We start from the raw sequence: 25,200 nt of genomic DNA, 5'->3' as shown, positions 1-25,200 counted from the left end.
GCGATGCGGCTGCCCGTGCGCCGCCGCTGTCGCCCGCCCGCCGCCGCCTCCTGAGCGCCGCCGCAGCCATGGAGCGGAGGGCGGAGGCGCCGCCGCCGCAGGGCCTCGACTTCACCGTGGAGAACGTGGAGAAGGTGAGCGAACCGCGCCGGCCCACGGGTGGCCGTGGCGGGGCGGGGGGGCCCGGCGGCGGGATGCTGACGGTGCCGCGGCGCTGCGGGGGATGCGGCTCGGGGAGCGGGGGGGCACCTGCTCGGCGGTGCCGGGCCCGGCGAGGGCGGCGTCCCCTGTGCCTGCCCGCCCTGCCGCTGGTGGGGTCCGGACACGGGGCTGGAGGGGGAGCCGCCGGGGCGGCCCGGGAGGGAAAATGATGTGGCAGGAATGGGAGCAGGAGGGAGGGGTTGTGTTTCTGACTGGCGTCCTCTAGGTCGCCAGCTGCAGCGCTGGGCAGGGAGAGCCCACGGGTATGGTCCTGGCTGCTGAACCAGCTGCATCAACGTGAAGCCCATTATCAGTGTCTCCATTAGGCAGGGAAGGAAGGAACTTTTGCCAGGTGCTGGGAATTACTGGGTATTATGGTTGGGAAAAGCCTCCAGCTTATGGATGGCCCACTGATACCTTTCTAAACCAGGAATCCAGCTCCTTTGCTCCTGCTGAAGCTCAAGGTCTTTCAAAGTATCTGCAGGGCAACAGGAGTGAGGCTGATTGCTGAAATCTGGGATCCAGGGAATGGCCACGGCAAACCAAGGCCTGCTGGCATCACACTGCTGTTGGGATGAGCTCTGAGCAGCTGATGTGGGACCTGGGGTTCATCACAGAGACTAAACAGGGCACCTCAGTGAGCACACCGGAAGGGCAGCTGTGCAAAAACCTCCCTTTAGTCACCTTGGAGGTGATGGGGGCAGGGCAGCAGAGGATGCATCCCTGAAGGGCAAACAGCAAGTGCATCACTTCCACTTACCCTGTAGCCAGACATCCAGCAGACATCCATAGCTTGGTCCTCAGACAGTTAGTGGGAATCCCAGTGTCCTCATTTTTCCTCTATAAGAATAGACTGAGATCCTTGCCAAAGCAGTACTCATGGGCGTACTGGTGGGCACATAGAATCATGGAATCATTTAGCTTGGAAAAGACCTCTCAGATCATCTTGTCCCATGGTTAGTGCAGTCCTGCCGAGCCCACCAGTAACCCACTTCTGAAAGCTTTTCACACCCGTCCCTCCCCAGTATGTTGCCTGGCCTCACAGGAGATGTCAGGTCAGGGATGTCAGGTTTGTCACTGGGTGCTGGTTGCCTTTGTGGCTGCAGGTGAGACACAGCCCACCTCTTCCAGGGAGATGGAGACAGAGCACAGCCGGGGGATTAACCGATGTCTGGAAAATGCTACGTTCATACAACCTTCTGCAGCTTAATCTGCATCCATCCAGGGCTGCTGGATGATTTTGCCTCTGACTCCCTTTCTTTTCATCAGGCACAAACCGCTCCTTTGTTTGCACCAACAATGAGGCGCACACTTGCCCGGGAAGGGTGGGCAGTGCCAGGGTGGGGGCACCCGGCGCCGGCTGCGTGAGGTGCGGCTGTGCCGAGAGGCAGCTCATTCTTGCCAAGCTGCTCGGGATTTAGTCTCCCAATGCCTGGGAGGAGGCAGAGATGCCCTCCAGGATGCTTCATCTCCCCTCCCCCAGCCTGCCTCTGCCTCTCCTGATCTCTGCAGGCTTTGCCATCTCAGTGGTGTCCTCTGAAGGTGCAGCTGTGGACTGCAGTGGGGCTCTGAGCTGCTGGTGGGGGGCAGCAGCACAGTCCCTGAACAGGGGAAGAAGCATAGGGTGGGATCAGAAGAAAACACAGAGGTTCAGCAGCTTAGAGCCTTCCTGTGTCAGTCTTTTCCAGGAAGGTCTGTGGGGTACAAAGTGAAGGAAAGATGGGCTTTGCTGGGAGCAGGGTTGGTGGGAGGCAGGTGGGTAGAGCCGCTTTGTCAGTGGTGATGCTGGCAGATGACTGATGCTCCTACTGGCCTGGGTTCTTCCACCTGCCAGGTTTTGTGCATGGTTCTATTAATAATACTGAATACTGATTTAAGTCAGGGTTTGACTCCACTCTGAGTCAGTCAGTGATAAGTGCTGGGGTTAGGAACAGCATGAGGAGCTGGTTATCTTATAAATCAGAGGGCTGAAGCCTTTCCAGGTCCATTGCAGTGGAAGTCATCATGTGTGGCAGTTGTAGCTAGGGCAGTCTGAGACTGTGCCTGTCACGCTCTTCTCATGCTTTTCATGGAGAAGATTCCGTCCCTGGAAAATCCTTTTGTACCCCTACTGTTGTTTATTATGCAGTGGGGTTTTGCAGGGCTCTAGGGTGCCTGTGTAGCTGAAAAGGATCATTGGTGTGTTTGTGTGTAACCAGTGCCAGAGGGAGACACCTCCAGCTGTGAACAGTGGTTTCAGGGAGGCAGGAGGGTGCAGGTGCTGGAGGCAGGGCCAGCTGACAGATCTAAAAGCCTGTGGACAGGTGCCAGGTTCAGGTGCTGCACTTCAGGAGCCATCTGAAAGTTTCTCCCTGTATTTGTTTTTCCATAGGGAGCTCCCCCGTGGCACAGGAAAGGAGGCAGGCTGCACTGGGGCTGAGCTGTTTTGATAGGGTTACTGTGTCAGCATCCCCCAGTCCTAGCTGAGGGCTGCTTGTCTGCTTTTTGTTTTCTTCTGAGCCTGACCTAGATGCTGCTCTGGCTTCAGCACAGCTAGAGCTGGCTGGCATGGCCATGCTGTGCTGGGAGTCCAGCAGCTCTGGACTGGCTCTGCTTCCCCTGCATCTGCTGCTGAGTGGGGTTCTGTTGCTGTGTTTGGAGGGATTGGAGGATAGGGAAGGCTGGGAAAGCCAAGGGCTTCAGGCTGTGAGAATGCTCAACCTTTCACTGCCTAAATGGTGCAATCTGGTTTGTGACCTGCGTGTGCTTTTGTGTGCCCAGGAGCTGTCCCTGGTGTGACTGACAGCCTGGTGCTGGGGTGGTGATGAAGATGGATTGCAGATGTTTAGTCCAGGCTGCTCTGTCCATCTCAGAGGAGCAGTGCACAGGCAGGACTTGTGCCCTTGCAATCTTGGTTTCCCTCAGCACTTAATACTGCAGTATTGGACAGGAGAAGAAGAATGCGAGACCCTCCTCACATGTTCTTGAATCTGCTTCAGCAGTATCGCCCTTTCTGAAATAAGAAAAAGACAGTGCCATTCCTCCATGAATTTCCCAAGTGCAGGCTCTCGCCCTCTTTTTTTGTCTAATTCCTTCCAGGTCTTTCCTCCCTTGTCCTGCCTCTGATCCTCTGGGGTGTTTGTAATATTCGCTGACGTCTTTTCCCTAGCACATTAGCGGTCTGGCATCTCTGGGCCTTCCAGATTGCCGTGTGCCTCTCTGGAGATGCCTGATGAATGCACGGAGTCTCTCTGGCAGGATGGGTAGGCGGGGTGTCATGGAGCTGACATCCGGAGCCTCCCGCAATGGGAGAGGGATGGCTTTGATCACTGCTCCTCCGAGATGCTGAGCCTCGGGGATGTGGCAGCTGCTGGGGCTGCCTTCTGCCCAGGAGGATGGGGAGGAGAAATCAAGTGCATCTGGTTTCTTTGGAAGGCTATTGCCTGTCTTCAGAAACCTGATCAAGAGAATTACAAATACTCGAGGGTGAGGGAATGGCATCCTCTCTCTGGTAGTGGATTGACCACTGGGGCCTTAGAGGCAACTTGCATGTGTGAGATGTGGCAGCCACACTGGGGATGGTAAGCTGGGGGCCTGAGGAGGAGAGATTCCTCCAGAACTGGGGAAAGCAGGGAGTCACCTTCTTACATGTTTAAGCAAATGTTCTTGCAGAAGCAGATTCCAGCCAGAGCCAACCTTGGCTGAACAAATGGCTCTTTCCCATGGTGTGGTGGTGATGGGATGAGAGGGCAGCATCTTGTTGTCCAGTGCTGGTCTGAGCTCCACTAGGGCCATCACTGGTGCCTCATCTCAGCTGTGATGTATTATGGTGCAGGAATGGATGGGATTGGTGCCTGGGCTCCAGCAGAAATTCCTCTCTTAAGTTGCTTGTGTACTCCATCATGGAAGTATTGGGTAGAAAGAAGGGATAGTGGTCAGGGGTGTTTGGCTCACCCTTGTGACTCATCCTGGGCTTTGCATCTCCAGGGTTTCTCTCTGGTCCTACTCACCCTTTGCATTTCCAGGCCCCTGCCCACTCTGGCTGGGAGTGCACGTGTGTCCCACAGCCCCTGTCCCTGCTGGGGACCACGCTGTGCTCTGCAGAGGGCTGATGGCAGTGAAGCAGTGCGAGTGATGCCAAAGCTGCTGAGCTGTGTTAAGGCTGCAGCCTCTTCTGGACAGCCGAGGACTTGGTGTGGGCAAGCTGGGCTCAAAGAGGGGCTTCAGAGTGGCAGCATCTTTTATTAGGAGAGGGGAGAAAAACCCTTTTCTTTTGGACTGCTGGCAAAATGTGGGTCCTTGAACAGGAGCAGCGTGCCTGGCGGCATACACCCAGCTTTATTTTGCATCCATTTGCTATTGTGGGCAGGCTGCCGCCTTCCCGGGGTGCTGGCTGCTGAGCCTGCCCCACTGGGGCCGGGGGGGCCAGCTGCTGCAGGCAGGGGAGGCAGGGATGATGTTCCCTTCGCTTGGCAGAGCCAGGGTAATGGCTGTGCTGCTGCTGCAGGCCTGGAGCACTGACGCTGCGAGTGCGTCCAAGTAGAAAGGACAGGGAGAGACGGCAGCGGGCACATCCCGGGGGTCCTGCTGAAGGAGGCTGGGGGTGCCAAGGGGCCGTGGCCACCGCTGCCCCCGCCATGCCGTGGCTGTGGGCACGCTACGAGGAGCAGAGCAGGAATATATTCTGCAGCTTTCTGTTTCTCCAGCTGCGATGCAGACCTCGCTCAGAGCTGTACCTGCTGTCAGCTCTGTGTGCTCAAGCAGACTGACCCTTGGAGGGCAGCTGTCTCCCCATGGAGCCCCCAAGAACAGGAGGCAGCACGCTCCTGCTCTGGGGTCAGAGCCACGTGTCTGAGGCTCGTCTTGTCACCCCATAACGGCATGGACACAACACCTCTCTGCAGGGTACCCCATGATAATGTATTTACGCAGTGCAGTGAGGGAGACAGCTTGCTGGCACTGGGCTCCTGCAGAAGCTCTGAAGGGTGAGAGCTGGAGGCTCTGGGCTTGTAGCAGATCCTCTTCTCTTGCTCTACCTGGATGCAGCCTAAGATCAGATGCCTCTGCTTGCCTGTTACTCTCCTTGGACTGCTCCCATTCCACCTGACAAAGGAACCAGCATGGGATCTCTGACCCGTGTCTTTTGGGCAGGCTGCCCTGCACCAGAGCAGCTTACTTGAGGGGCTGATGTTTCTCCAGCGACTAAATCCTGACTGAGGCTTTGGTCACAGCTTTTTAGAGCAGGGAAGAACCATCGTAATAAGCTAGAATTATTTTCAGCCAAGCAGAGCTGATGTTGGAGAAGGCTCCTTCCCCGGCCAAAGGGCATAGCTGACAGCCAGGCTGTTTACCAGCTCTCACATTACAGGTCTAATTGCGGAGAAGGCAGGTCTGGTGTCAGCCACCCGTTCCAATTGGAATGCACAAAGCCTCCCTGTTAGATGTCACCCGATTTCATGCCTTCTGCTTCTCCCTCTTGGCGCTAATGAGTTCCCCTTGTCATCTCCAGTGCTTCCTAATGGGCCCCAGGGTGCTGGCCAGAGGGGTCAGACTAAAGTCCAGCACAGCCGATGCTGGTGCCTGGTCTGGCATGAGGGCAGTATCTCCTTGCTGAGGAGGAGCATGCTGAGGTGTTCACGTGCCCTTCTGCAGGACATGGGGTCTTGCAGTCCCCTGCCCCATGCTCCCAGCAGAGGACGGTACTCAGCTGATGTGCATGGTAGGTCAGGGAGAGAACCTTGTCTGCTCCCAGGGGCTTCTTCTGCTGCTTTGAGCTCAGGATGGTCCCAGTATTTATGCCCAGCCTAGGAGGTCCTCTGGAAGGGTCTCCCATGTTGTGCAGAGTACTGGATGGGGTGTGCTGCTGCTAGCCCTGGTGCACATGCTGCCTTTCCTTTCCACCTGGTGTCCTGCATGCAGGCAGGAATAGCCATGCTTTTTTCAGGAGCCACCACAACTGATCCCCTCCCAGGCAGAGTGCTTGCAAAAGGGGGCTGAGATAGTGAGTGCATGCTTTTTTCCAGAATATTCATCTGACTTCCAACAGCTTGTAGCTTGAGCTCTCAGCATGAATTTTGCTTCCATCCTCTGAATTGCTTTGTGTAGTTGGTAGATTTTTTCATCTTGCCACTCACCTTCTCACCCATGGTGGAGGCTCCAGCATGTCCTTGGGGGCCTTTGCTGGAGACCTCCCCAGAGACTCCCTGCAGGAGGAGCAGGGCTCTGAGCTGGTGTTGCTGGGTGTGGATGCCTCTCCAGAGAGCTCACTGGTGATGGTGGGGATGGTGCACAGGGTGGAATGTGAGGGATGCAGGCAAGATGCTGGGATGGTGGTGAAGAGCTGTCCACATATCTGGAAAGCCGGCCCTGCCTGGGAAGGGGTCTCGCAACCCAGCTGCTCACTGTTGCTCTTAATGCAGGGGTAGTGACATCTCCCCAGCACAAGTGTTGAGGGGAGCAGTATGACAGTGCTCCCTCTTTGCCATTGTTACAATGCAGCAGCAGGGATTTTTTAGCATAGCCACGGCTGGAATCTCTGACAGGGCTGTGTGCTGGAGGTGTGTGCAGGATGTGTGTGTGCACCTGCTTGCATCTCAGTTTCATGTTGGGCTTTTCCTGGTTGCTCGCTCCTCTCCATTCAGTTGGATGATCACATGGCAGCACCAGCGGCTGCTGGCTTGAAGCAGATCCTGTTGGCAGGATCAGGCCTTAGCCAGCAGCACTGGCAGCCCCAGCCAGAGGAGGATGAGCCCTCAGCTGCGTCCCAGCAGGAAGACTATGTTTGCCAACCCCTGCTCTGCTGCCCTGCCACGGTCCCAATCACTCGTGCTGCTGTGCAAGTCTTGCCCTGCAGGTTCATTGCTCCTGGGGCTCACTGTGGTGTGCCTGGAGTGTGCACAGTGCCATGCTTTGCCTGGCAGTTTCCCTGATGTGAGACTGGCATGCAGCAGCTCTGTGGCCAGCACAGGAGAGCAGCTGGGGAGTTTGTGGGTCAGGAATCCAATGCTGTGGGCCAGTTCCATCCTGCACACATGGTGAGGTCTGTGTTTTACAAAGCTTGTGCAGGTTTAGAGGTTAGGGCTCCTGTGTACACATTGTGCTTGTAATATATGATGCATAGGGATTTTTTCCTCCCCACAATTTTCTAAGCGGTAGCACCATTCAGAATAGAAGAAATAAATTCATTAGGAAGTGTATGGAGATGTAAAAGTAGAGGCTGGGAAGAAGTGGAGAAGGGTGCTGGGCTAGGGAGCATGCAGAGGGCACTGCTCGTTTCACCTTGTGACAGTGCCCAGCAAGAGGGAAGAGAAAGAGTGGGCTGTCACCGTTCTGGGAATCTCAAGTGAGATTTATTTGGGAAGAAAAATAAGCAGCAAGCTCTGATGGGAGTAAGAGACTGAGCTGGTAATGGTTGGGAGCTCCAGCTCCAGCCCTGCTGCAGGATGACTCAGTCCTTAGCACAACAGCAGGGGTAGGAGCCAGGTTCCTACCCCCAGGAGTGGCTGAGCTTTTAGCACATCTGCAGCTACTGCTCTATAGTGAAGTAAATTGTTGCTTTGCTTGGAGAGGATGACAGTGCTTACCTCTGCCCCAGCAGCTGAGTGATGCTTCCTGCATCCAAGTCCAAGATAACTGGGAACAGAGCAAAGGTTTGGCTAACTACTGAGGGCTCGTGGTCTCCCCTTGGCTTGCTCTGTTGGGACAGATTTCTCTCTCCCATGTCCTGCTTATGTAGGGTTAACCTTTTCTGTGTCAGGGTAGGTGTTTTAGTGGGTCAGATGCTGTCCCTCTGCAGCCCATGCTGGCTGACTCCATCTCCTGCAATGTACTTCATAACCTCTTTCTTACAAAGATTTTTCTTACAAAGAGGTTATCCTCATTTTCCCCCATCACAAAGTCTTGAACAGCAGTGATTCAAATTATGGCCCAGGCAATGCCGACTCTGTAAAGTCCCTGCCATATTGTCCTGCTCCTCGGTCTCACACTGGGAAGCAGCAGGAGGCACAAGCACTTGCTTGGGAAGCTTGTTCCTATGCCCCAAGCTGCCAGTTCTGCATGCTTAAAAATAGGGTTTAAATCCTCTCCTGGGTACAAGAACTGCAAGAATTTCATAGAACTTTTTTAGAGGAGGAGGGGGGGAGGCTATTTGAGACCTGGAGCCAGGGTGGGGACACAAAAAAATCCTCTGCACCTGCTGCAGTCATCCTCTGATTTGCTGGTGGGGTGTGATGGGTGCCTGATTGCCCGACAGGTGCCATGGATTTTCTTTGCTCCTGGTGTATGCAGTCAGCAATCTGAAATGAAATGTGCTGTGCTGGGCAGAAATCCTTACTGCTGGAAGATGGAGCTCAGGCAAGGGATAGTTATTCTTCCCCTCCTTGTGCGAGGACATCACTGGTTGCTGGCTGTACCCACTCAGGATAAGTAGCTAATTAAGGTTGGGCTTCATATCTGTATAATATTCCTCTGCAAATAAAGCCTTGTAGCCTGTGTGAAGCTGTTCATGTGGATCTGAGCTATGCAAAGCAGTAACTAGATCTCACAAAGCTGCAGGAGCAGGTAAGTGATGTTTCCCTTCTCTATATGGAGAGATGGACTAAGCAGCACTGGACTGTCACAGAAAGCGGTGGCAGAGGCAGGGCTGGATGCCAGATCTCTTGGTTCAGCTGTAACTGGGTGGGCTTGGGAATATTTGAAGGCACTTAATGGAGAGACTAAGCCCTGAATTTAGTGACTGTGGATTTTCAGGACTCTGCATAACCTGACAACAAAGATCTGCAGTGGCTCTTGCATTCCATGGGCTCATGGATGCAAGCTGTGGACCACAGCACCTTTCAGAGAGCAGGTGTGAATGGAAGGCAGGAGTGCTGCAGCCACATCCCTTACAGTCCTCATGTGGTAGAAGGGTCCTGTGCCCACCCCAGTGGTGGCACATTAACAGGGAAGCAGGCAGACTCAGCATGTGTGAGGGTGAAGATGGGAAATGACTAACGAAAAGACATTTCTAGAGTGAAGCATGAGAGGAGGGGAAGGATGCTTTGCAGGTCCTCTTCTGCTGCCAGATCACTCTCACTTCACTGAGAATGGGAAGAGGGAGGCCAGCTAACAGGGGCTGCCCTGGGGAGGGGGGCTGTGCAGGGCAGCCTGGGCGCTGGGCTCCATCCTAGTGAGCCTTCCTGGTGAGCCTTTCCCAGGCAGGACAGGCCACAGTGGTGCTCCTCAGCTGCTCTAGGGTGCTTCCCTCTCTCTTCCAGGCTCTCCATCAGCTGTATTATGACCCAAACATCGAGAACAAGAACTTGGCTCAGAAATGGCTGATGCAGGCACAGGTGTCCCCCCAGGCGTGGCACTTCAGCTGGCTGCTTCTCCACATGGACAAGGTGCCTGAGATCCAGTACTTTGGTGCCAGCGCTCTCCACATTAAAATCTCCCGCTACTGGAACGACATCCCGGCCGACCAGTATGAGAGCCTCAAGTCTCAGCTCTTCACCCACATCACGCGCTTCGCCAGCGGCTCCAAGATCGTGCTGACGCGGCTGTGCGTGGCGCTGGCCTCCCTGGCGCTCAGCATGATGCCAGAGGCCTGGCCCTGCGCCGTGGCAGACATGGTGCGCATGTTCCAGGCCGAGGACTCCAACGTGGACGGGCGGGCGCGGTGCCTGGCGCTGCTGGAGCTGCTGACGGTGCTGCCCGAGGAGTTCCAGACCAGCCGCCTCCCCCAGTACCGCAAGGGCCAGGTGCGCAGCGTCCTGGCGCAGGAGTGCGGCTCCGTCTTCCCTTTGCTGGAGCAGCTGCTGCAGCAGCAGGACTCCCCGGGTTTCATCAAGCAGAAGGTGCTCAAGTGCTTCTCCAGCTGGGTTCAGCTGGAGATCCCGCTGATGGACTGCGAGAACCTCATCCAAGCAGCTTTCACCTCTCTGCAGGACCCAGAGCTCTTTGACACAGCGGTGGAGGCTGTGGTCAATGCCATTTCCCAGCCCGATGCCCAGAGGTAAGGGCAGCCTCTCCTGTGTGCTGCAGGCTGGTGCTCCTGGACATCAGCAGGGAAATGGGGTGGGAGGGAAAAATCTCAGGCTTTTTTTCTAGCTGTCGTTGGCTCTGAAGGTAATGATGAGAAGGTTTGGAAGTGAGAGAGTATCAAAAGCAGTTGGAGGCTGTTGGTTTCTCATGGTTGGTCCTGGAAGGCTTTGCACTATGGTTGATTGTAGGGACCGTGAAGTCTTGGCAGCTGCAGCCCATGTCCATGCTGGCCTCTGAGGCAGATGAGGATGCATGGTTCTGGCTCCTCATGTCAGATCCTGCAGCAGCCAGCTAGAGAGCAACTGCCTGACTCCTGCCAGCAGTTCAGAGACCTTCCTCTGCTTTGCGCTGCTGGTCCAGCCAAGGAGCTGATTAAATGCAGAGATAATAAAACCAGATCTGTCATTTTTCCCCTCCTCTTGGCTCCAACAGCTTGTGCCAGCCAAGGACTCATCCTTTGTCTGTGGCCATGGCTGCCCTGGGAGCAGCTGAACTGGTCCTGCTGGGGCTGTGCTGTGGGGCTCCGAGCTGTCTGCTTGGCTGCATTGCCTAAGCTGCTGTCAGCTCTTGGGACCAATGCCTGCAGAAGGGACAGTACATCTCCAGTTCCCGTGGCCACATCCCTTCCTGGCTGCTTAGCAACCTTCCCCTGAAGAGGAGGGTTTCCTTGAAGGCTGATCTGAGCTGCTGCCACTGTGCATGCCCTGTGCATCGCTGTGCATGGCTGCATATCGCGCAGGCTCCGACCCTCCGCAGCCGTGGGAATGATGCTGCCACTGCAGTTGTGAGCCCTGGTCCTCCCCTTGGTTAAGGGCAGGGGCAGCCTGCACATTCCCCAGCTAGGAATTGCATCTGTGGACTGCAAATCCTGGTGCACAAAGGGACCCACAAGGATTTTAATGTGTTGCTGGATGGGGTGAGGGGTTGCCTCATTTGCTAGTGTTTAGAAAGTGGCCAGAAGCTGTTTCTTCTTGTGCCTGGCAAAGGCTGTGGACCAGCTCAGACCCTTGTAGCAGGTCTGGGGCAGAAAGAGAAAGTGAGAAGGTGTGACAAGGTCCCCTGCAGTTCTGAAATGTTGGACTCTGTCTTCCTGCTTTCAATTTCCCTTGAGTCTCTGAAGTCCCTTGGCTGTGATTCCATACCTTTGTGCAGAAGCCTAGGCCTGCAGTGCTGCTCTTTGATTGCATTAAAGGCTGAGTTTTCTGTTGTGCTTTCAAAGTGAATTGTGGAGAGGTGTGACTGACAGTGCTGTTTCCTCTCTGCTTGTGTGCTGACCTTGTAATGCAATTTTTGTCCCCATTCAGACCTACCATGCTGGCTGCTCCCTTACAGAATCTTCAGTACTTGTTCTCCATCCTTCTTCCTGGAGGCATCATCAGCCATGCAGAGCACCCTCCTGTCCGTAGGCATGCGGGCAGTGGCCAGGGCAGGCAGCTGGCCTGAAAGGCTGTGCAGTGTGTGAGCCTGGTGCAGCTCCTGCCCTGGCATGGGGGGACAGCGGTGGCATTGTCACAGGGGTGCCCTGCCAGGCAGTGTGTGGTGTCGGCTGCTTCCCAGCCCTGGTGGGTGCTTTCCTCCCCTTTGTTTCTTGTGTCCACTATAATGTGTTCTTCCTCCTGCTTCCCCTAGTGCCAGCTGTCCCACCCCTCTGGCTTTGTCACTCAGCCAGAGTGGATCCAGCTCTTTCCCAGAGCCCCCAGGGAGTCTCCTGACCTTTCTGTCTCTTATGTTGATAGTCTGGGAGATCCCTGCTGCTTTTCAGCTGCTGTCTTGCTTCATGGTCTCTCGCCTTTGTTCCTGCAAGGCCCTTGGCTGCAGGCTCGGAGCATTCTTGGCACTGGACTGCTGGCATGGTCCTCTCCAGAGCTTATTAGGGCATTGCTCCATGAGAGGGTTAGTCTTGGGGCTCACCACTTTGCCATGGGTTCCCTGAGTGCTTTCTATACTGTGTCTTCCCCCCTTTGCTCCCTCCCAGCTGTTTTCACTGATGTTGCTGCAGAGGTGATCATGCAGGTTTCTGCCACCACCAGAAGTCCTAGTGCCTCATGAACTTGGCTTCTGACTTTGAGGGTTCGATAGTTTGTCAGTCATCCTCCCAGGGGAGCACCACCTTGCAAGGCAGCTCTCCTGCTGCAGCACCTGTGTCCACGTGGCCCTGGTGCTGCCTTGCTCTTGGGTTAGTCACTTGTGCTGGCAGCTCCAGTTTCCCTGCTTGCAAGGAGCAGTGAGTGGTTTCCTGCCTCTGAGGTGTTACTAGAAATGATGCACCAGAGATGTGTAGGTGCAAAGTGTTTGATCTCTGTACCTGCCGGGTGGGTGGGAGCCCTGTGAACCCAGAGAAGGGGATGTGCCGTGTGTTGCTGGAGTCTTGATGCTGCTCCTCTGTTAGGACATGGCATTCCTGAGAAGAAACCTTGGAGCCTGGCCAGGAGTTGGAACTGGAGCATCTCTGAGCACACCTCTGCTCTTGAAGGTGGTGGGATGCTCCTGAGTTGCAGGAGGGGAGGAATGGAGATGCTGTTGTATCTCATTTGCAGAGGAGAGGCTTGGGCTGTATTTTCCATCTCATTTGAGATTATCCCCTCAACTAAATGGGTCAGAGAGCTTGGCAGCACATGCTGCAAGGGGAGAGCTGATGTGTTGCATTTGGCCACTTGGCCTTCCTGTAGGGCATCAGAGTGGGGTAGGAATGCACCTGGGATGCACAAGGATGCACCTCATTGTGGTGTTTGCCCATGTGAGAGTTACAGACCGTGGATGTTGGACACCGAGTCTCCTCTCTGAAAGCAGCAGGGTGTTGCTACAGTGGTGGACCTGGCAGGACTGCAGGTGACGTAGGGGATTGCCTGGTGTCTTGCCTGCCATGTCTTTCTGGTCTTGGCACCTCGTGCTGAATTTTGAAGAGGAATTTCACTTGAGTTTTCCAAGAGCTTCATTCAAAACAGGTTTTTAATAAGATTGGGTTATTATCTCATCAAGATGTGGTTCAGATTTTGGATCAGGAAGGATGAGATTGTCCCATATGCCCATATCTTCCCTCTACAGGTTGTCCCCTACACTGGTGCAGTTTGCAGAGGGTTGTGGGAAGAGCAAGAGTAGGTGCTGGTTCCACAGAGGGAGCTGCAAATGCTGCAGTTCCCTGGGCTTTGAGAAGGGACCAAACAAACTCATGAAAGCAATATTTGCTCAGCTCCTAAATACCAGGATAGCAAATCTTGCTCAGGAAGGCTAAAGCAAATCACTGCAGGGAGCTGCACGGGCAGGAGTCACCATGTGGCTGCCATGTTCAGGCATTCACAGGTTTTGGGTGATGGAAACAAGCTGGGCATCCAGGGGCTCTTCTGAGCTGGGATGGTTTTGTCTTCTTCTGCCTGACAGTGGTGCAGGGGCTGGGAAGTGGTGGCTGGCAGCAGCTCCTGGGGCAAGCTCTGCACCTGGTCAGGGATGTGGCATCAGCTGGTCCCTTGGGCTGGAAAGCAGCACTGACCAGGTGGAGCAACCTGGGGCTCCATGCTCCTGGATATGGAATAGAGCATATTCCATATGCTCCATTCCATATTCCTGGCTGACTTGACTGCAGGTCTTGGGTGACTGGTTAAAACAACTCATCTAGAGCAAGCATTTCCCTCCTGGCTAGGGACCTTGCATCCAGGATGCCCTTATGTCTGCAGACCAGTTAGCAGAGCAAGGTGGTGCTCAGGAGATGTGGTTCACCCAACATTTCCAAGAAGTTTGCAATAATATGGGATTGAAGCATGGAGGCAAATCTAGGTGGTTATCTCTGTTGGCTCTGCAGGGATTCCAGAGGATCAGTTCAGGTCCAGTCACTGTGAGCATTTCAAGGTAACTGGCAGAAGCAGGATCCTTGTCAGAAAAAGTCAGAAAGTCACAAAGCCATAAAAACCTCCCTAGGGTAATGTGAACCCAGTGCTGTGGAGGAAGGAAGGCTGTGGCTTACACTGGAGCAGTGGAAGGTTCCCTGTGGCTTTTGTCTGGGCACTGCCCTGGTTCCCTTGGGCCTACCCTGCATGCAACATTGGTTCCCAGGGAGAGGAGCTATTGAATTTCCAAATTCTCCATCATCACATTGTTCCCATGCTGCCACATGCATAACTCACAGGGCCTCAGAGGCTTGGAAATGGTTTATGCAAAAATAAACCCTTTGCTGTGTGGTTTTCTCTGGGGGAGAGGGAGAGAGGAGGGTGACCCCCAGCAGCACCGAGGGAATGTTGGGAGGAAAGCTGGGATTGTAGACACCTTGTTTCCTCTGTTCTCTCTTGCTGACCCTGAAGGAAAGCTGCCACCATCAGCACAACTCTGTCCCTGCACTGGTGGCACCAATGGCTTTGTTCTCTCTGAAATCATCCATAGCAAAAGCCACCCTGCCAATCTGGGGTGGATGTGTGGCTGTCCTGGTGTCAGCACTCGCATTTCTTCCCCAGGGTGGGCACAACAGAGCTGGAATCATGTATGCCTCCCACTCCAAGCATCCTTAGCCCCGCACCTGCGTGTAGGGGGCGGGCAGAGAGCACAGGCTGTGGCTGCAGATAACACGCCTGGGCGGGCAGGGAAATGGCAGGGAAAAGGCAGGCTGCTCATCAGCGTCCAGCACGGCCTCTCTCCAGGGGCCCTGGGCTGCCTTTCACCTTGGCTGCCTCCTTCTCGTTGCCTTGGTTACCATCCCTTCCAGGCAGCGGAGGGGAGGCTGACGTGCGGGATGGGATGTGGGAGAGCAGCGCTGCTGGCCTGTGGCAGCTGGATGTGCCAGGAGCCTGCACTGCCCCTGGGTGGGACTCCCCAGCGGTGGCTGCCCAGTCCATCCCAGACATGGGGCACAGTCGGGATGTGCCCATGCTGGAGAGTCGCCTGGTTTCCCACTGGCAGCTTGGACTGCCTCTGTGCTAATCTGAGGGCATGGTGGGAAGAGCCCACAGGTCTGCCCTCGCTGCTGTTCTGCTCCACATCGATGCTGCTGGGCACAGGCACAGCTCACCCAGAGCTGCTTGTGGAACTGACAGGTTGGAGGTGCTGGCAGCCCTGCTGGCAGCTGTGGGTCGCTAGAGGCAGGGGTCCACACCGTGGTGCAGGGGGGTTGGCTCAGAGCTGATGGCCACTGGCTCAGCACTTCTCTTCACTTGCAGAGGCTCTGCAGCAGCAGTGCTTGGGCTGCAGCTTTTGTCCTAATGCCACAGGCTGCAGGGAGAGTTCACGTGAGCAGTAAGGGCTCCTGCATGCATCCCATTGCACAAAGCAGCTTTCAATAGGCAGAGCTGGGCAGGAGCCCTGGGAGAGCATCAGGAGGGATGGATGGCATGGCAGCCCATGCCAGGGAGGTGATGCCTGGCACTGACTCAGGCTGTGCTTGCAGGTACGTGAACACCCTCCTCAAGCTGATCCCGCCAGTGCTGGGGCTGCAGGAGCAGCTGCGCCAGGCAGTGCAGAGCGGGGACATGGAGACGTCGCACGGGATCTGCCGCATCGCTGTGGCCCTGGGGGAGAACCACTCCCGGTGAGTGCTGGGGATGCTCCCTAGGAGGGGCACTGAGCTTGGAGCAGCCTGCTCTTCCCCACATCCTGCTTTGTCCAGGACCTCTCCTGCACCCAGCGATGTGTCAGGGCAGAGGAGCTGGAAACTCTGACCATGCTCTCTGCTTCCCAGAGCCCTCCTGGACCAGGTGGAGCACTGGCAGAGTTTCCTGGCCCTGGTCAACATGATTATGTTCTGCACTGGAATCCCTGGACACTACCCTGTCAATGAAACCACCAGCTCCTTGACCCTCACCTTCTGGTACACGCTGCAGGTCAGTGACTATTGTGGACAGCCTGCCTGGGCTCTGTTCTCCAGGCAGGGCCAGAGGCACCAGTGCATGGGGACTGGAGTCTGGCCTGGATTTAATTGGTTCCAGGGATTTCTGATGTCCCCACTCCTTGCCCTGCGCTTGCAGCTGGGGCAAGGCACATACCTAGGAAATGCTGGCCCTGTAGCAGGCTCTTTCTGCCACCAGTCCTCCTTAGAAGTGTGAGCCATCCTTTAAGGGCCTCATTTACAAAACTAATTAAAATTTCATGTTAATTCTTTTCTTCCCAGCAGCAGACTGGTTGTTTAGCTTCCTTCTGCACACCTGCAGCATGCAAGAATGAGAGCATGGCTCTAGTGGCTGCCCAGTGTGGGGTCCCTCTCCCATGGTCAGTGTTTCCTGGATCAGCAGAGCAGCCCTGCCACACTGTGCTCTATTTTTAGCTCCCTTTCATCCCTCAGCTCCATTCCTCTGCAATCCAGAGGGGTGTGAGATTACAGGTGCATGCAGGAAGGGGCTGTGGTCAGTCAGCCCTCTCACAGCAGTCTGAGGCACCCATGCTCCTGGTGTAGGGGTGCTCACAAGGATAGGACATGGCAGGACACTGCCACCCCCTATGACGATGCTGTCTGAGGGTCTGCCCAGATTCTGGGGCTTCTGGCATCTTGCCTCCAGATAATGCTGCCACTGCAGAAGGGCACAGCATCAAGTGAATCTTAGGGAGCTGGAAATGCAGCCTCCAAGGTATGACAGGTCCCACCAGCACTGGGAGGTGTGTCTGAGTCCCCTAAGCAGCAGGCATGTTAGCTCTATTTGCCTTTCCCTGCAACACCTGATGTGTTTATTCCTCCTCCTGCCTCCAGGATGATATCCTCTCCTTTGAGCCAGACAAGCAGGCAGTGTACCAGCAGGTCTACAGGCCTGTCTACTTCCAGCTGGTGGATGTGCTGCTGCACAAAGCCCAGTTCCCCTCCGATGAGGAGTACGGCTTCTGGTCTTCGGATGAGAAGGAGCAGTTTCGGATATACAGGTACAAGTGGGAGATTTGGATTTGCTTGTCAGGCTGGTGAGGATGCAGGGGCAGCATTCTGCCACCCTGGACACTGAGTGCTGTATGATGAGCCAAGGAGGGACACAGAGGAGATTCCTTCCATCAAGAGCTCTTTTAGCTGTGGTGGTAATGTGAAAATGAGCTGGTTTGGCTCATCTGGCAAAATTTTGGCACAGCACCAGTCACTCTGCCCAGGAGGCCATGGCATCACTCCATTGGTTGGGACAGTGTGCTTGTATGAGCAGTGCCTGTGCCCTGGAGGGAAAGTGATGTGTCCACACATGGAGCTCTCTGCATGGGCTGGGGACAGCGTTTGGAGACACCCATGTTGTCTGCAGGGTGGACATCTCTGACACACTGATGTATGTCTATGAGATGCTGGGTGCTGAGCTTCTGAGCAGCCTCTATGACAAACTGGGACGTCTCCTGACCAACACAGAGCAGCCGTCCACGTGGCAGGTGAGCAAGGGGACCCAGGGCTGACAGCTTCCTGTCCTCACCCTCAATGGGGCATTGAAAGCAAGGGATGTGACAGAGGTGAGGAGTATGAGCACCTTGCCAGCACACAACCAGTCTCTGTGGGGTCTGCTGTGGAGAAGAATAGGTCTTCTGCCTCTCTGTCCTTAGTTCTGCCAAAGGATCGGCTTCTTCAGCTACTGCGGGGGGGATGAGCTGGTGCCTGGAGTTGGGGCAGGGTTGGGCATCAGGGATCAGTGCAAGGCTCTGACAGTGCCTCTCCCACCCTGGCAGCACACAGAGGCCTTGCTCTATGGCTTCCAGTCCATTGCTGAGACCATTGATGTAAACTACTCGGACGTGGTGCCCGGGCTGATCGGCCTCATTCCCCGGATCAGCATCAGCAATGTGCAGCTTGCTGACACTGTCATGTTCACTATCGGTGAGTGGGCTGGGCTGGGCAGGGCAGGGAAAGCCCCACTGAGACCACATCTGCCCAGCAATACCAGTGGTGAAAAGCAAAGCTGGGCATCACAAAATCCAAGAGCAAGAACCTGTGGTGCAGTCCTGCAGTCTGACCCCATCTGTGTATGCAGGGTCCCTGTCTGAGTGGCTGGCTGATCACCCTGTCATGATTAACAACGTGTTACCACTGGTGCTCCAAGCCTTGGGCAACCCTGAGCTCTCCATCTCCAGTGTCTCCACCCTGAAAAAGATCTGCCGAGAGTGCAAGTATGACCTGCCACCTTATGCTGCCAACATTGTTGCTGTGTCACAGGTAGGAGCTGGATGCTGGACATGTAGGGGTGACCTGGGATGTGCTCTGTGCATGCCTTTTCCTTTGTAATGACCAGGGCAGGGGGACAAAGGAGCAGCTCAGGGCATCTTGCTTGGTGCAGATTTCTTGCCAGTTTTGCTCATAGGCTAGTACATCCATATTGCAGGCCCTGTGTCCTGCTGTGAATGCAGAAATGGCAGCCACTGACAGACACGACTGCCAGGGGTCTGCTGGGGTTGCACGTGGGTGTCTGTCCTTCCCCCAGGGTTTTGTTTGCCTTGTTGGGAGCAGCAGTCTGCCAGCTGTGCACCTGCCACACTGCTAGTGCCACTGCTGGGCATCTTGGAGGGCAGCACCCTGCTGTTCAGGCCTCTCCTTGGAGCCTCAGCTGATCCCTGCAGTGCTGGGGCAGCTTGTTCCATGCTCCTTCTTGACTCTCAAGATTTGGGGCAGGTGGGGCTCAGAGTCCCGAGGCACTAGGAGAAGGGCTGGACTTGGGCAAGCTGCCAGGATGTACGTGGGAGGAGAGAGGTGAAGGGCTCTTAAAAGCATCTCTGCTTTTAGAGCCTGGGGAGCACTGTCACTGAATAAGGAAACCCTGGCTGAGGTTGACTCCTTGAGCAGTCCTGCTGCAGAGCCCATCCAAGCCAGGAGCTCCTCTTGCTGGGTGGCTGAGTGGGCTGGTTCAGGGGACAGGAATTTTAGTTCATGCCTGTGGCAGGTTGTGGGGAGCACACAATGTTTGTGCTCACACTGGTGTTAGTTGTCTCAGCCTCCTGTGTCAGTCCTACCTCCTGCTGTCAGTCCTGCTGCCTGGAAGGAAAGGGCCTTTCTGCAGCACTCACTCTTCTCTTTTCCTCTCCCTTTCCCTTTGACAGGAGGTGTTGATGAAGCAGATTCACAAGGTAAGAGAGTCTGACTCACACCTCTGCTGGTTGTCCTTGCCCCTCCGTGCCCCCTTAGTCATGCTCAGCTGCACTGCATCCATGGTGTGCAGGATCAGGAGGACCTGCTGGCTGCCTCTCACTGCTGCTGGGCTTCACTTCCCCCACACAGGCTGGGCTTGTCCTGGGAGGGTATGTCCCCTAGAGAGGGAGGAGGAGGCTTAACTCTAGCAGTTCCCAGTCTCTCCAAACCCAAAGATACCAAGATGACAGGCATGTTTTCAAGAGGAGAAAGGGAGATAAGTGTAGGAACTGAGCCCCAGCCTTGCCTGTGCCTAGGACAGGGATCTGTGACAGGCTATGCAAGGGATGGTGTGCCAAGTTAGGGTGAGTGATGCCAGCTTGGAGATCTCTGGACACCAACTGGTCTTTCCTTGGCAGGTGCTGGGAAGAGGCCGGGTGTGCTGAAGCCAGAGCTCCTGTTCCCTGGGAACAGAAGCTGTTAGGGAGCTGTTACCCTCTCCTGCAGTGAGATGCACCTGGAGGGGCCCAGTCAGAGCAGCTCAGGAGCTGCAGCACACCCAAGTGGGACCCTGGCAGCTGTCAGAGCATGGGCTGTGGGCTAGGCAGTGACCTCCCTGTGGTGTCTTCTCTGTCCCAGACAAGCCAGTGCATGTGGCTGATGCAGGCTCTTGGTTTCCTGCTTTCTGCACTGCAAGTGGAGGAGATCCTGAAGAACCTGCACTCCCTGATCACCCCCTACATCCAGCAGCTGGAAAAGCTGGCTGATGAAACGGTGAGTGCCTGTTTGCTGCCTCCATCCAGAAGTGGTTTCTCCTGCTGGCTGTAGCCCTGGGGCTGCTGTGCTGAAGCAGCACTCTAAACATGGGCTCAGGGGAAAGTGCAGTGCAGGGAACCTCTCCCTGGCACTTTGCCTCTGCAGTTCAGTTCCTCAGCATCCCAAAGACATGACTATGATTGAGTAGTGCAGTCTGTGTCATACTTTGGCTTTATTTTCCCTGGCAGCCCAATCCCTCCAACAGGCTGGCCATCATCCACATCCTGGGCCTGCTTTCCAACCTCTTCACCACCCTAGACATCAGCCACCACGATGACGACCATGAAAGCACCGAGGTCAAAAAACTGCCAGTGCAGCAAGGACCCAACCCAGTGAGTAGAGCAGTACCTCCAAGTTCTCTGCCACAGACTGCCCAAAGCCTCACAACTCACTGCACCAGAGGGGGGTTAATGGGGAATGCAGCATGTGCCAGCAAGGGGGTAGTGCTAGTCTATTCCAGCTAAAATAGCTCCTTCAGCTCATCCCACTACTCCTGAGGTGGACAGAGATGACTTGCCTCTTGGATGCCTCTTGGCTAGGTGCTGCTCTGGAGGATGGCCTGGGTGCTACCTGCCAACTGTGAGCAGTGCCAGGCTGCTTCAGAAAAAAAGGTGTCCAGCTTTGGAGAGGGGTGGTGCCTGAATGCTTGAGTCCAGGCCATGCTTAGTCTTGAATCTCTCTTTCCCAGAGAGGCCAATTCTCTTCAGTGTCTCTCATTCCTTACAGGTGGTGGTGGTTCTGCAGCAAGTCTTCCAGCTCATACAGAAGGTTCTCAGCAAGTGGCTGAATGATGCCCAGGTGGTGGAGGTAACCTGGTTTCACCTGTATACTGCCTGCAGCTCTGCCTGTCCTTGCTGACCTGAGTAGGGGACAGCAAGGACAAACTCTGGGTGATGGCCTGTGAGAGGGATGTCTTGCTGGGTTATCTGGACCAGTGCTGCTTGCTGTCACCAGCAGCATCAAGTCATTCTTGTCTGTCTTGTTCCTCCATCAGCTCTGCTTCTCTCCAGTAACTGAGGTCCTGCCATGAGCAGGGAGGTGGGATCTACCCAACCTGTGTTCCCTAAGAGAACAGCTCTGTTCTGAACTGGTGCTTGTCCATTTGTTCAGTCCAGTAATGCCCATGTGCAACGTCCCACCAGCCATTTCTCCCTGACCCTTGGGGACCCTTCTTGCTGCAGTGGGAAGGGGTTTTCCTGATCACTGGGAGCATCCTGTGCTGCAGGGCAGGCCACCAGTATCAGAGCAGGTCTGAGCCCTTTGCCTGGCTGGTCCCTGTGCCCAGTGCCAGCTCTTTGCTCCCCTGGGACCCATCCATCAAGCCCTGGGAGACGTCTCCTGATACCCATTGCTCATGCAGTCCCTCTCTTCCCACAGTCTGTCTGTGCCATATTTGAGAAGTCTGTGAAGACCCTCCTGGATGATTTTGCCCCCATGGTGCCTCAGCTGTGTGAGATGCTGGGGCAGATGTACAGCACCATACCCCAGGTCTCTGCCATTGAACTCACGCGGCAGGTATGGAACTGTCCCTGGGAGGCTGGGCATGTGCCAGGGCCAGCAGAAGCTTCAATCCTTCTCTCTCTTTTGCAGCTGGTTCACATCTTTGCCCATGAGCCTGCCCACTTCCCTCCCATCAAGGCCCTGTTCTTGCTCGTTACCTCAGTCACACTGACCCTGTTCCAGCAAGGTACGTAGGATGAGCTGTCCCCATGCTGGGGCTGTTGTCAGGCTTTTGCATGCGTGGAGTCTGGAGGCGTCTTACCAGGAACGGCTGTTCTCACTCCTAGCTAAGCTAATTGGGGCCATCTCTGTTTCTTGGATTCATCCCAACCCCTGGAAGGTGGGTACCTTCCCTGCAGGCAACAGAAGCAGGAAGCCCCTGGTTGCTCTGGGCCTCTGTACTGTTACAGCAGCCCAGGCTGGATATCACATGCAGCAAGGGTCAATCTGGAGCTGCAGTCCAGCTTGGCAGGGAGGCTATCCCCACAGAAAGATCTCGGGGCTTCTCTGGGGTCCACTGCTGTTTGTAGTGGCCTGAAATGAAGCCCTCATATGAGCAGGAGAATGTGTGTGTGAACAGCTGGGAAATTAGTTTTTCAGAGTCATTGGTGGCCACCGAATCCCTGCTGTGATGCTGAGGATGCTGGTGTTCTCCTGCAGGGCAGGGGCCCCTCTTTGGCTCACTGCCCACCCTACAAAAAGCAAATGGGGTTAGAACAGGCTCCTTTGCACCATGGCTCCCCTCAGCATCTTAGTGACGTGCCCTGTGACAAATGTACATTGGAGCTGCTGGATCTGGTCCTTCAGCATTACCACATGCGGCCCCCAAGGGGTCTTACCCTTTGCTCACAGCTGGGTGCCAGGTAGGGTAATGCTGTCCCCCAGCTAAAGGCTCAGAGCTCTCTAGAGAGGTGGGGGGAGAGACACAAGGAGCCCTGCTTCATCACCACACCACGGTCCGAGCAAATCCCACTGTGCTCAGGTGTCACTGGGGTCAGTGACAAGCAAGCCAGGCTTCCTCGGATATCAGGTCCCCGCTCGTGCCAGTGGCGTGTGGCTGTGTCTGTGCTGGAGCCCTTTTGCCTCGGTGCTGGGAGCTGGCAGTGCCTCCAGGCAGCAGCAGGCACGTCTGCAAGAGCAAAAGGGAGGGGCCAGAGCCCGAGCTGTGCCCACACTTGGGTGCGAGCTTTGCTCAGGCAAGCGGCTGTTCAGCTTGGTGTGTGCCCAGGACTGTCCCCTTGGAGGGGCCAGCTCTGAGCAGAGCGAGCCCCTTCTGCTGAGCCCACGTGTGGCAGGAGAAGGGGGGCATGCCTGAGCCTACAGGGGCCAAGAAGTGAGTGTGCACGGTCAGATGCCAAGGTAGGGTGAGTGGTGCTGGCACAGAGATCTCTGGGCACTGAGCTGCTCTCTCCCATGAGGATGCTGGAGGAGACCTCCAGGAGAGTCCTGGACTCACCGTCCTGGAGAGCATCTGGGAATGGGGTGGGAGGGTGTCTGTGCCAGGGTCTCCTGAGCAGCTGACGCTGGTGACAAGCATGTGCACGCCTGAGCCCAGCCAGGCCTGTCAAGCATTTGCTGAGGTGTTGTCGTTCACTTGCAGTTACCTTCCAGGACCAAACAGTGCTCTGAAGACACCTGCTCAGTCCCCACAGTGCAAAAGCTCTAATTCTCCTTGTGGAGATGGTGCTCAGCTAGCCCCTGCTCCTCCTTCTCTTCCTCCCCAAGGAAACGAAGATCTCCTCCTTGGCTCTGCAGCACCCAGGTGCTAGCTGGAGACCCTGGGGCTTTAGACCCTTTCCTTTGCAGTTTCTTTCTGTTCTTGGGTTCTCCAAGTTTCATGATTTTTTGTATGTTTTGTTTCTTTAACTTGCTTCAAACTGCTCATGTTGCCCATCCCCTTCCCCACACACCCCTCCTCCCTTACACTCCTGTTTTCACTTGTAAATTCTTTCTGTATCACATAACTATATGATGTTGAGTTGCTGTTTGTATGATTTTTCTCTTAAGTTACATCTTTATTATATTTTAGGGCCCAGGGATCATCCTGATATTGTTGATTCATTTATGCAACTCCTGGCACAGGTGTGTTTTAGTTTCTTATTCATTCACTTTCTGTTCTCTCTCTTTCTCTTTTTAATTCAATTTAAACCTATTTTTAGCTTTCTGTTGACAACGTTTTTTTTTCCTTTTAGTTGAATATCGAGTTTCTCCATCTGTTTCCGTGGAAGTTGAAAACAAAACATTCTCCTTTAGTTCTGGGTTCACACCATCCCCAGGGCAGTGCCCTCCTCTGCAGGCAGCTCCAGCTCCCACCCCCCTGCTGGGCTGAAGCTGGCATGGGACGCTTTGTGCTGCTGCTGCAGTCACCCTTGGGTGACAGACAAATTAGAGCATTAAGTGGATGTTTTCCAACCCGTTTACCTGCCCTCTGATGGGTCCTCTGGAGCGGGGACAGGCTGAGCTGGCTGCCCTGCCCAGGGGCCAGTGGGAGGAAGCCCCTGCTCTCAGGAGCAGGCAGCTGCCAGGGTTTGGCTCTGAGCAACGTGCTTGTGATGGCATCTGGATCTGGCAAGTGCCACATTGCCTCCTGCCCCAGCAGCCTCTCTGGGTGGTGACAGTTCTGTGCAGGAGCTGCTGGCTCAGCGACGCATGGGGACAGTTTGCGATGACGGGGCAGGGGCCGCGGGCTGGCACGTGGGCTGGCACTTGTGTCACTGCTGTGGCACTGGGCAGGCAGGGCCAGTGCTATGCTGTGTGTGTATATACACCTGCCCAGGGTGCTCCTCAGCCCCCCATGGCCCTTAAGGGAGAAGCCCTGATGTCCTTGATGCACTCAGTGTCTCTGTCAGAGATGTGTTCCCTGCCAGGGAACAGGGTGGTCTGTGGTGAGGAGGGGCCTGGCAGAGTTGCTTTCTGCTCTGTTTCTGTGATGGGGAGACCTCTAACCACATGTGCTGGACCAGTGGCTGTGCAGGAGCACTCACCCAGGCTCCTCCCAGAGCTGTGGCCATCCTACCCTTGCTGACAGCCCCGGGAGCGTGCCTGGCATGTCTTGGTGCTAAGCTGTCAGATCCTCCCATAGGTCCTGAGGGTTGTAGTGGGCAGGAGGGCTGCACCTAACCTCCCCCAGGCAGGGTCTTCTCCTCACAGTTCTCACCTTGATGCCCAGAGCCTGCTGAGACCCATTGCATCTCAAAGCCATATTGCAGCCTCTTCCTTCCTGCTTTTCACCATGAAAGACATAACATAATCAAGGCTATCAGACTTCTGCTCTGCTTTTGGTTTTGGAAGCTGTGACCTTTTAACAAGGGTTTTGAACATGATAGGAGGGTGGTAAATGGGATCTGTGCATGAGGTTCTTGGTGGTGTCCTCACTGCTAGCAGGACCTCCATCTGAACACTGTACCTAGTTTGGGGCACAACATTTCTGTAGATTTATATCAGAGACCACAGAGAAAAGCATCTGGGAAGATGGCCACCTTGTATACATGGTGGGGAGGAAAAGCTGATGGGAGCCTGTGGAGCTGCACGAGTCTGGGAATGTGTAAAAGGTAATGTGGCAGTTGTAGGTAAAAAACCCTTTTCTGTTCTCCTTGAGTGGGACAATCAGTAACGGGAGGAAATCATGGTAAAGGATCCAGGTCTGAGAGAAGCAAGTCTTCCTAAGAGAGCAGGGAAGCACTGGAAGATCCTGT

The 25,200-nt window shown here is 55.2% G+C and overlaps 1 protein-coding gene across 3 annotated transcripts in view; it reads left to right on the top strand.

Moving 5' to 3' along the window:
* The first annotated feature begins 14 nt into the window (after nucleotides 1–14).
* The window catches only part of IPO13 (importin 13), a 30,939-nt gene continuing 5,753 nt past the window's right edge, over nucleotides 15–25,200 (top strand). For 2 of the 3 annotated variants that reach the window (XM_066555523.1, XM_066555522.1), the window contains exons 1-15: nucleotides 15–134; nucleotides 9,435–10,171; nucleotides 15,569–15,709; nucleotides 15,860–16,001; nucleotides 16,862–17,028; nucleotides 17,388–17,508; nucleotides 17,800–17,947; nucleotides 18,102–18,283; nucleotides 19,162–19,188; nucleotides 19,829–19,963; nucleotides 20,194–20,337; nucleotides 20,732–20,812; nucleotides 21,383–21,520; nucleotides 21,596–21,692; nucleotides 23,535–23,587. In XM_066555523.1, coding sequence (XP_066411620.1) covers nucleotides 69–134; nucleotides 9,435–10,171; nucleotides 15,569–15,709; nucleotides 15,860–16,001; nucleotides 16,862–17,028; nucleotides 17,388–17,508; nucleotides 17,800–17,947; nucleotides 18,102–18,283; nucleotides 19,162–19,188; nucleotides 19,829–19,963; nucleotides 20,194–20,337; nucleotides 20,732–20,812; nucleotides 21,383–21,520; nucleotides 21,596–21,692; nucleotides 23,535–23,587 — 2,379 coding nt within the window. In that variant the 5' untranslated portion in view covers nucleotides 15–68. The remainder of the gene's footprint in view (nucleotides 135–9,434; nucleotides 10,172–15,568; nucleotides 15,710–15,859; nucleotides 16,002–16,861; nucleotides 17,029–17,387; nucleotides 17,509–17,799; nucleotides 17,948–18,101; nucleotides 18,284–19,161; nucleotides 19,189–19,828; nucleotides 19,964–20,193; nucleotides 20,338–20,731; nucleotides 20,813–21,382; nucleotides 21,521–21,595; nucleotides 21,693–23,534; nucleotides 23,588–25,200) is intronic. The other variant, XR_010784071.1, reaches the window with a different exon arrangement.

This window comes from Molothrus aeneus, chromosome 9, assembly GCF_037042795.1.
Source record: "Molothrus aeneus isolate 106 chromosome 9, BPBGC_Maene_1.0, whole genome shotgun sequence".
NCBI classification, from domain to species: Eukaryota; Metazoa; Chordata; class Aves; order Passeriformes; family Icteridae; genus Molothrus; species Molothrus aeneus.
The sequence above is the reverse complement of the archived record's forward strand: the minus strand, read 5'-3'. Positions and strand labels throughout refer to the sequence as shown.